This window comes from Chiloscyllium plagiosum, chromosome 26 (assembly GCF_004010195.1).
Source record: "Chiloscyllium plagiosum isolate BGI_BamShark_2017 chromosome 26, ASM401019v2, whole genome shotgun sequence".
NCBI classification, from domain to species: domain Eukaryota; kingdom Metazoa; phylum Chordata; class Chondrichthyes; order Orectolobiformes; family Hemiscylliidae; genus Chiloscyllium; species Chiloscyllium plagiosum.
In genome coordinates this window covers 1,903,129-1,913,718 of record NC_057735.1, presented here as the reverse complement: position 1 = coordinate 1,913,718, position 10,590 = coordinate 1,903,129, and the positions used below count along the sequence as shown (strand labels likewise).

The window sequence follows — 10,590 nt, the reverse complement described above, 5'->3', positions numbered from 1 at the left end:
GGATCCCACCCCCCTGCCAAATTAGTTTAAACCTCCCCGCAGAGTGCTAGCAAACCTACCCCCCAGGATATTGATTCCCTTCTGGTTCAGGTGCAACCCGTCCTGCTTGTACAGGTCCCACCTTCCCCAGAATGCAGTCCAATTGTCCAAATACCTGAAGCCCTCCCTCCTACACCATCCTTGCAGCCACGTGTTCAACTGCACTCTCTCCCTATTCCTTGCCTCACTGTCACATGGCACCGGCAACAACCCAGAGATGACGACTCTGTCCGTCCTAGCTTTTAGCTTCTAGCCTAACTCCTGTGTTGATAACGATTAGTCAGCCAATAGCAGGGAGGATTAGCTAATCTGGTGATTTACTTCCTCTTCCCAGTGACCTTCACTTCTGGGATCTTGCTGTGCAATTGCTGGCTGCTGCATCTTCTACAGTATAACCATGGTCACAAAGTGCTTCACTGGTTTGGGACATGCGAAGAGTGATTTTTATTTATTTGTCCTTAGACTAGAATCGCTACAGTATGGAATCTGGCCCTTTGGCCCCAACAAAGTCCAAACCGACCCTGTGACGAGCAACCCACCCAGACTCATTCCCCTACTCTATATGTACCTCTGACTAATGCATCTAACACTCTGGGCGATTTCCCATGGCCAATTCACCTAGCCTGCACATCTTTGGACTGTGGGAGGAAACCAGAGCACCCGGAGGAAACCCACACAGACACTGGGATAATGTGCAAACTCCACACAGACAGTCACCCGAGGCTGGAATCGAACCTGGGTCCCTGGCGCTGTGAGGCAGCAGTGCTAACCACGGATTGAGACCATGGGCATTCTGTACACATCCAAAACAAAAAGCAAAATCACCCAAGATCTCCTCCCACCGCCTTTATCTGAGCAGAGTCCTTTGGACCACGGGGACTGCATGCGCTGTGGGTCAAGGGTCACTGACCACGGACAGTGTCTCCGGAGAAAGGAGAAGCTATTTAGGACCAAGATGAGGAGGAATCCCTTCTCTCAGAGGGCTGATGTCTGTTGGGAAATCTCTACCCTATGGAGGCTCAGTCGTTGAAAATGTTCAAACAGAAACTGATCAATTCTTGCCAAAAACCCAGAAGAACCGAGAGAATGCAGGAAACTGGCTTTGAAACCAATCGTCTCACTGAATGGTAGAATGGACTCAAAGGGCTGAATGGCCTTCTCACCTCCTGTCTTGTATGATCTTGTGAAGGGAGTGGAAGCACTGGATGGTTTTACCTTTCCCCAGCACAAGGGTTGTGCTCAATCTCCACCCACAGCCTTCACTTCACCCCCCTGAATGGGACCCAGTGAACTCAATGACTGAACACAGGAACGTCCTCCCCGCTCCACCTCTGTCTGAATTAGTTCCTCCCACCCCCCCCAGACTTCCTGAACTTCAGTGTCACACAGAGCTGAACTTCTGCAGCTCTCACATCCCATGGGGTGAAGGGTTATGGGAGAGTGAGCAGGAACGTGGACCTGAGGCTGAGATGAGATCAACCATGATCATATCAAATGGCAGTGCAGGCTCGAGGGGCTGAATGGCCTCATTCTATCCTGCTGGGAGGAAGTGAGGACTGCAGATGCTGGAGATCAGAGTCGAAGAGTGTGGTGCTGGAAAAGCTCAGCGGGTCGGGCAGCATCCGAGGAGCAGGAGAGTCGATGTTTTGAGCTTTTGTTGGAAACGTTGACTCTCCTGCGCCTCGGATTCGGCCTGAACGGCTGTGCTTTTACAGCACCACACTCTTCGACTTATTCTGTCCTGCTCCTAGTCCCAGTGTTCATATACTGTGCGGGGAAATAGAAGGCCAACTATGGCAAGCACCCAAGAGATGGACATAATTGAGAGTTTTAATGATAACGTTTTATTTAGTTTTGGATGTGGATGTTTTTGAGGAGTAATTTAAACCTGTGATCTGTGGTGGGAAACTGGGAGGATGAGATGTTTTTAAACACGGTCCCTCTTCACATTCCATTGAAGCGACAGCAGCTGAGCCTTGGTCAGATTGTGTTAAAATCAGTGAGAACGTTACCTTTTACACCAGGAAGGGATCATGTCTGCTCTTGTTGCTGAGTTAATGATCATCGTGTCGCCACCTGCACACTTTCACATACACATACCCCTACTGCCAAGTGACGGAGCTAGACAATAGGGAATGGAACAAGGCTGATCACACTAACTCATTCTCCAGCAGAGAAGCTAAAGAACACAAGCCATGCTGTAGGAAGGTGACCCTTTCCTTCAGGGCAGGTCAGCAAGATGAAGACTAGCCTTGTTCGTGCTGTTGAACTGCACGTCAGAGCATGACAACGCCTCAGTGTAGCGTGACAATGCAATCAGAGTCACCCAAGGCATCAGAGTCTCTCTGAAGCACACACAGTTTCAGCGTGATTCACACACATGCCTTACTTACACACGTGATTTATCCACACACTCCTCCAACCGAGCTGAGGTACACAGTGCCAAGAGCAGGAAGGATGGAGACTGGAATTCCAACTATTCCCCGCAGATTTCACCGAGGAGAAATGTATAATTCTGAACCCACCACGGCTTTAGTAAAACAAAAGGGAAACAGCTTTGAAGGATCAAATCCCTCCACCCCCCACCCCTTCAGTAACTGTGACAGGACAGCTGCACTGCAGACCCCTGTGGATCAGTGTGATACTGAATATTCTCAGCTCCTCCTGTGACTCAGCCACTCGGCCAAGTTGTGCAGGAGCTCTGGGGGATGGGGCAGGTTGAACCGTATGGCAATCCTTCCAATACAACAACCTGCATTGATATAGCACATTTTGTGATGTTTAAAAAGCCCAAAATGGACGTAAATCAGCCACAGTTTGGCACCAAGTTACAAACAGAGGTATTACAACAGGTGACCTGAAGCAAAGGCAAAACTGCTGGGTTTGAAGCAGTGACTGTGGTACGGGTACGAAATGAGCAGCCAGAGGAAGTGGTGGAGGCTGGTACAATTACAGCATTTAAAAGGGAACTGGATGGGTATATGAATAGGAAGGGTTTGGAGGGATATGGGCCAAGTGCTGGCAGATGGGACTAAGATTAATTTAGGATATCTGCTCAGTATAAACAAGTTGGACTGAAGGGTCTGTTTCTGTCTCTCTGACTCCATGACTTAAAGGAGGAGTACATAAGGTAGGTTCCGAGAAAGAATTCAAGAGCTTTGAGCTTAAGCAGATGAAGAGACAGTCATCAGGAGATGATGGGAGTTGAGAGTCTGTGGAATTCTCTTCCCCAGAGAAGTGTAGAGGCAGGTCACAGAGTTATAGAGTCATACAACATAGAAACAGACCCTTCGGTCCAACTCGTCCATGCCGACCAGAAATCCCAATCTGATCCAGTCCCACCTGCCAGCACCCGCCCCATATCCCTCCAAACCCTTCCTATTCATATACCCATCCAGATGCCTCTTAAATGTTGCAATTATACCAACCTCCACCACTTCCTCTGGCAGCTCAGTCCATACACGCACCACCCTCTGCGTGAAAAGGTTGCCCCTCAGTTCCCTTTTAAATATTTTCCCTTTCACCTTAAACCTATGTCCTCAGTTCCCACACCCTGGGAAAAAGACTTTGGCTATTCACCCTATCCATGCATCTCACACCTTTGTAGGGAATATCATTAAGGCCGAGTCAGAGTCTTGACTATGAAGGGGTCAAAGGGTATTGGGGGCAGGCGGGAACGTGGGGTTGATGCCACAAACAGAGCAGGTGAAAGTGAGGGCTGCAGATGCTGGAGATCAGAGCTGAAAATGTGTTGCTGGAAAAGCACAGCAGGTCAGGCAGCATCCAAGGAGCAGGAGAATCGACGTTTCGGGCATAAGCCCTTCTTCTTTCCTGAAGAAGGGCTTATGCCCGAAACGTCGATTCTCCTGTTCCTTGGATGCTGCCTGACCTGCTGCGCTTTTCCAGCAACACATTTTCAGCCACAAACAGAGCAACCATGTTCTTACTGAACAATGGGGCAGCTCAAGGGAGGAAGCTGAGGGAGAAGTGATCTTATCGAGGTTTATAAAATCATGAGGGGCATGGATCGAGTGAATAGACAAGGTCTTTTCCCCAGGATGGACGAGTCCAAAACTAGAGGGCACAGGTTTATGGTGAGAGGGGAAAGATATAAAAGGGACCTAAGGGGCAACTTTTTCACACTGAGGGTGATGTGCGTGTATGGAATGAGCTGCCAGAGGAAGTGAGGGAGGCTGGTACAATTACAACATTTAAAAGGCATCTGGATGGGAATATGAATAGGAAGGATTTGGAGGGATATGGGCCAAGTGCTGGCAAATGGGACTAGATTAGTTTGGGATATCTGCTCAGCATGGACGGGTCTGTTTCTGTGCCGTACATCTCTCTGACTCTAAGTGCCCTATTCCTGCTCCTAGTGTGTCCAGGTGATATCTGTTCACCCATGGCCTTGTTCAGATTGGACGAGGGTTTCAGCAGCAGACAGACTGAGATGGGGCTGGAAACAGTCAGGTGGAAATCCAGTGAAAAACATATTCATCCATACTGCCAAAAGTTCCAATTCCCTCCTCCGCAACTCAAAACAGAAGCCTTCCCTCAGCAAGATTCCTGAGGACCTGACAGGGGAGATGCAGAGAGATTGCTCCCCACTGTGGGAGAGTCTAGGACCAGTGGGCATCATCTCAGATTAATGGGTCGTCCATTGAAGACAGAGATGAGGAAGAATTTCTTCTCTCGGAGGGGAGTGAATCTGTAGAATTCTTTACTGCAGATGCTGGGTCATTAAGGCTGAGAGAAACAAAGTTTTAATCAGGAAAGCAACCAATGGTTATGGAGACAAGGCAAAGAGGTGGAGTTGGGGATCAATCATGAGTTCACTGAATATCAAAGCAGAGTTGATGGGCTGAATGGCCTACCTTTGCTCCTTTGTCTTAAGGTCATTGCTTCTTTACAATCATCACCTTCTCTCTGACTCTGGGCTGACCTGTCCCTGGTGCTATGGCTCGTTAGGTTGAGGCATCTCAATTAAAGAAAGTTCCTCTGAGAAATGGCCTTTTCCCCTTTCATGCATGGAGCCAGGAGCTCTGTACAAGAATCTCGAGTCTGGGGCAGTGGGCTGAGTTAAGCGACATCGCAGGTGGATGTGGAAGGAACCTGTGCTCCCAGCTCACTGCAAATTACAACCACACAGTCTCATTGCCTGGAGGTGTATTCCCGATGGGAACTATGCCTGCAGCACGGATACATTGGAGACAAAGAGCTGACCTTGCTCAGGAAGCTGATCAAGCTCAGGGCATCGTAACGTTTCACAGCCACAGGTTCTGAGGCTGCATCGTCCAATCCCGGCTCTGCCTTCCTCTGTGCTTCCAGTCCTCCAGCGTCACTGTAACCTCTGCTAAGATTCCCAAACCTGACATCCTGAAGAGGCACTGCACCAGCAGTAATGTCTCACTGCAGGGAACCCAGGTAAACATTGAAGTGTACGTACAAGTTTTTCCCTGTGAGTGAAGCAGCCTGAACCCATTGCCCTCAGATGCTTGGCTCAGTTTCACTGAAAGGTTTAATCTGATGGCAGCTGATTTGCACACACTCCTCACTTTAATGCAGCAATAAACTCTTCCTGCTGACAGAACACCTTTGAAGTTTTCCCCTTTTGTTTTTCTAAGTGGCCTCTGCTCAATTTCATGTGTTTCTCATGCAAGGGCTTATCAAGGGAGAGGGTACACATGATTATTTTAACCTTCTCTCACCTAAACATGAATCATCCCTCCCCTCCCCCCATAAAAAAACATTTAAAACAATGATTCGGGGTCACAGTAACATAAGGAACAGGAAGCCATTCGGCCTAACAACCTTCTCTGCTATCTCAATCGAATCATGGTTATTCTATTCCTCACTCCATTGTTCTATATCCTACACATCCTGGCGTCAACAGAAAAAGTCCGTTCTCTCTGTTTTCAACTGACACCGGCACCTCGGAGGTTTTTAGGGGTGGCTGAGGCGAGAGGGTGACCTGGCCGTTTCGGTTCTGCTCCCTTCCACATGAAATCCAACCCAGACACGTGGGCCCACAGATGATCTCCGGCCTTCAGGAAAAGTGGGAGCAGATCCCAGGAATTTCTGACTATCGAGCCTGGTGTCCACCTCACTGCCTTCCACTGACCACACAATGTCTCGCTCCTGATCGCCTTGCTCACTTTGGGAATTTCTGCCACAGGGAATGTGGGGAGCAGTGGGATTTGTTTCAGGCTATCAGCACAGACACGATGGGCCAAATGGGCTCTTGAACGGGAAATGCCTTTGGAGGCTCTGAGAGCACAGCTCCACTTGGGTAATGTGGCATCTCAGGGTTGGGCCAGTGGACAGTGAACTGCTTGATGGATGTGGGTTAGTCATACACTGGGTTCATGTATAGAATAAGGAGATCATTGAACTGCATCAGGTATAGCAGCTAAATAAATAAATGGAGGCCGTGAGTCTGACTAACTCCTTGCATCATTGCCAGAACCTGCAGTTTATTTAAGTTTATGAATGGTATGCAGTCTGTTCCCTCAGTTGCAATGAAACTGGTGCTAAGCAGAAAGAGGAGGAGAGTGAAGTAAATATTACCAAACTCACAGACATTCACACAGCATTTCTGTTACCCTGTTTATGTTGCAGGACTTACTCTGGTCAGGAAGTGAGTAATCCCAGTCAACAATTCCTCCCTTCCCGGCTTGCAGGGTCCACACATGGGAAAGACCCTCTTTAAGGAATAGAGAACAGCAGCAGGACATTGCACAGCACAGCTGTCCTGCAGACAGAAACGTACAGGTCATCCCTGCAGATAGAGCAGGGGGCAGGATGGAGGAGAGCGGTGACTGGTCGCGATGTCTATCTTTTTTTAGGGAATGGCAAATCAGCAACAGCTCACACTCCCCGATAGACAGCCTCAGAACGCAACACGTGAATGGCAGGTCTGGAGAAAGCCTGTGATGACTAACAGAGATGAATATCCTGCATCACCTCATTAGACTGACAGCTTGCAAAGTTGCTGGTGTGATGAAACACTGCAAACATCAACACACCCAAAGAACTCCTGTAAATACCAACGTACCCAGGGACCACCAGTAAATATTCCACCCAGCCAAAACTCATCACAACAGGATCTGCTACACCCACCTCAGTGATCCAGAGGTACTACTCAGGGCTCACATTTTCCATATAATTTAGAATACCTTATATACATTGTAATCTATATGATAAATAAAATAACTTGGATCTACAAAACATGTCTCATGTTGAAGCCATTGCAAGTTACTTCAAAACTGGTCGAGTCAGCAGAGCTTAATGAGAAAGTACCAGCAAATTTAGAATTAGAAATTTTATAGTGTGGAAACAGGCCCTTCGGCCCAACAAGTCCAGACTGAGCCTCCACGGAGTAACCCACCCACCTCTACACATACCCCTGACCAAGGCAACTAATCTATACAGCCCTGACCACTATGGGCAATTTCCTATGGCCAATTCACCTGACCTGCACATCTTTGGACTGTGGGAGGAAACCCAAGCAGACACGGGGAGAATGTGCAAACTCCATACAGACAGTCACTGAGGCTGGGATTGAACTCGGGTCCCTGTGCTGTGAGGTAGCAGTGCTAACCACTGAGCCACAGTGCTGCCCTATTGCAGCTGCTGGAATCTGTACTGAAAACAACAAATGCTGGAAATCACAGCGGGCCCTGAAGATGGGTTCCACCCGAAACGTTGACGTCTCCACCTCCTGATGCTGCCTGGTCTGCTGTGTTCGTTCAGCCTCTGCCTGTCTATTTTGGAGATTACAGCATGTCAGGTAGCATCCATGGAGAGAGGAGAAAGTGAGGTCTGCAGATGCTGGAGATCAGAGCTGGAAATGTGTTGCTGGAAAAGCGCAGCAGGTCAGGCAGCATCCAGGGAACAGGAGAATCGACGTTTCGGGCATAAGCCCTTCTTCAGGAATTCCTGAAGGAGGACTTCTGCCCGAAACGTCGATTCTCCTGTTCCCTGGATGCTGCCTGACCTGCTGCGCTTTTCCAGCAACACATTTCCAGCTCCATGGAGAGAGAGCAAGCAAACGTTTTGGGTCGAGATGACTCCTCATCAGAGCTGATGGGAAGTGTGGAGAGGACAACATTTAGTTGGGGAAGGGTTGGTGGGATGTAGAGTGCTGGTGGAGAAAAGATGTTGATAGTTCAGAATAACTGATCAGAACGTGAGAATGGCAGAACAGTGGTGTGTCTAACTGCCAGCTTGGAAACAGACAACCCCACTGGGGTGGGGGAGAGGGGAGAGAGACGTCATGGTGACTGAGAATGTAACAGGTAAGGCTGAAAGAAAGGGAAGGAGTGGGACTAGGCTCACAATCTGAAGGGGCTGAACTCAATATTGAGTCCAGAAGCCTGTAAGATGCCTAGTGTGAAGATGAGATACTGTTCCTCTGATTCACTGGAACCCTGCAGCAAGCTGAGCACAGACATGTCGAGTAGGATATTGTGTTCAAATGACCGGCTACAGGAAGGAACTCTGAACTACCAGCATCTTTTCTGCACCAGCATTCTACACCCCAACACCACCAGCACCACACCTCCCCTCCACACTTCACTGCGGTCTGCTGAAGAGACTCGAAACGTGACGCTAATGAGATCGTTGCTTCAACAAGATGCTAAAAGTTCAACACCTTCAGGACAAAGCAGTCCTCTTAATCAGCATCCTGTCCACTACCTTCAACGTTCACTCCATCCACCACTGACGCTCAGGAGCAGCAGTATGTACTGTCTACAAGATGCACTGCAGCAACTCACCAGACTCCGGAAATAGCATTTTCCAAACCCACGGCTCAGACCATCGAGGGCAGCAGAGAGATGGGAACATACCCACCCCCCAAGCCATTCACCATCCGACTCAGAAACATATACAATATTCTTCACTCAACCCAAAATGTTAGCTCTGTTTCTCTCTCCACAGATGCTGCCAGACTTACTGAGTTTCTCCAGCAATTTCTGTTTTTGTTTTACAGCAAACTTTGTTTTATCCAGCACCTTAGGAACCGGCACTCTCAATAAGCCAGCAATAGCTTATATAAAAAATACTGGACAGTTACTGCATTGTCGTGATGTTTGTGTAGTCAGTTGAGGGCGAGTGAGTAGCTCTCTGCTGCTGAGTTTTAGATTAGATTAGATTCCCTACAGTGCGGAAACAGGCCCTTCGGCCCAACAAGTCCACACCGACCCTCCGAACATTAACCCGCCCAGACCCATTTCCCTCTGATTAATGCACCTCATACTACAGGCAATTTAGCACGGCCAATTCACCTGACCTGCACACTTTTGGACTGTGGGAGGACACGGGGAGAATGTGCAAACATCCCACAGACAGTCACCCAAGGCTGTAATCGAACCTGGGTCCCTGGCACTATGAGGCAGCAGTGCTAACTACTGAGCCACCGTGCCAATTTAAAGCAACACTGCATTATGATTTTTGCTGACAATAAAGTATACCAGTGATGTGTACACCCCCTGCATTACATTTCTATTCCTTAGTGTGGGTTTTTACATTGATAACGTGGACCTGTTGATTATCTGGAATATTTGATGAACAAGCACACTCCTGGTCCCAAAGGTTCTGGTTAATAAAAGATTTTCTGTGTATCTGATTCCTTCTTGATTTCAATGTTTTCCCTCAACAGCTTCCTGTGGCAGAGAATTCTCCAGGCTCCCCACCCTTTGGGTGAAGACATTTCTCCTCATCTCAGTCCTGAACGGCCTACTCTATATCCTGAGACTGAGAGCCCTGGTTCCCTAGGATTGTCCTTCCTGTGGTTACTCTGTCGGGCCGTATTAGAAGTTGGTAGATTTGAATTTTTGTAGGTTTGTAGACTCCCCCCTAAGTCAGCAGCTGAAGCCTGGGAAATGGGGATGTGACAGATTGTGGTTACAAAAGCAGCAATGTTATGGGGAGTCCTTACACCTTCAAAGTGCCCAGTAAAAGTTACACCATCACAGCCTCACTCCCTCTCTGTCTGTGGGGTGATATTTGGAAATACTTCACTGAGCAACACTGTGCAAAGTTGATTTTCAACTCAGGGTCCGATGTCGATCACAGTTCACGACAGTTCACTGGCCATTATCCAGATTAAAGCACTCCCTGTGCCGTTCCCCTGGGGAGTCCCCGCTTCCCCCAGGAGCCCAGTCCCTCCTTGAGCGATGGGAGAATAAAACAGACCGTACCGTCTTCGCTTGTATGAGGTTCGGTTCCAACATCTTGCCCAACATCTTCGACAGAGGCGGGGTCTCCATGAGGGCTCTCACTGAAACAAAGAAAACACGTGGAAATGTGATGAAGGGAGAATTCAAACCAGCCTTTGGTGTTTGGGTGGACAGGTGAGAGGATGCAGGAGGGGTTAGGTGTAAGTGTGTTTCAGGGAGGGGTTAGGTGTGAGTGTGTGCAGGAGGGGTTAGGTGTAAGTGTGTTTCAGGGAGGGGTTAGGTGTGAGTGTGTGCAGGAGGGGTTAGGTGTGAGTGTGTTTCAGGGTGGGGTTAGGTGTGAGTGTGTGCAGAATGGGTTAGGGGTAGGTCG

The 10,590-nt window shown here is 48.6% G+C and overlaps 1 protein-coding gene across 4 annotated transcripts in view; it reads right to left on the bottom strand.

Moving 5' to 3' along the window:
• srgap2 (SLIT-ROBO Rho GTPase activating protein 2) overlaps positions 1-10,590 on the bottom strand; it is a 244,264-nt gene that overhangs the window by 19,411 nt on the left and 214,263 nt on the right. For all 4 annotated transcript variants that reach the window (XM_043716321.1, XM_043716322.1, XM_043716323.1 and 1 more), the window contains one exon: positions 10,242-10,321. In XM_043716321.1, coding sequence (XP_043572256.1) covers positions 10,242-10,321 — 80 coding nt within the window. The remainder of the gene's footprint in view (positions 1-10,241; positions 10,322-10,590) is intronic.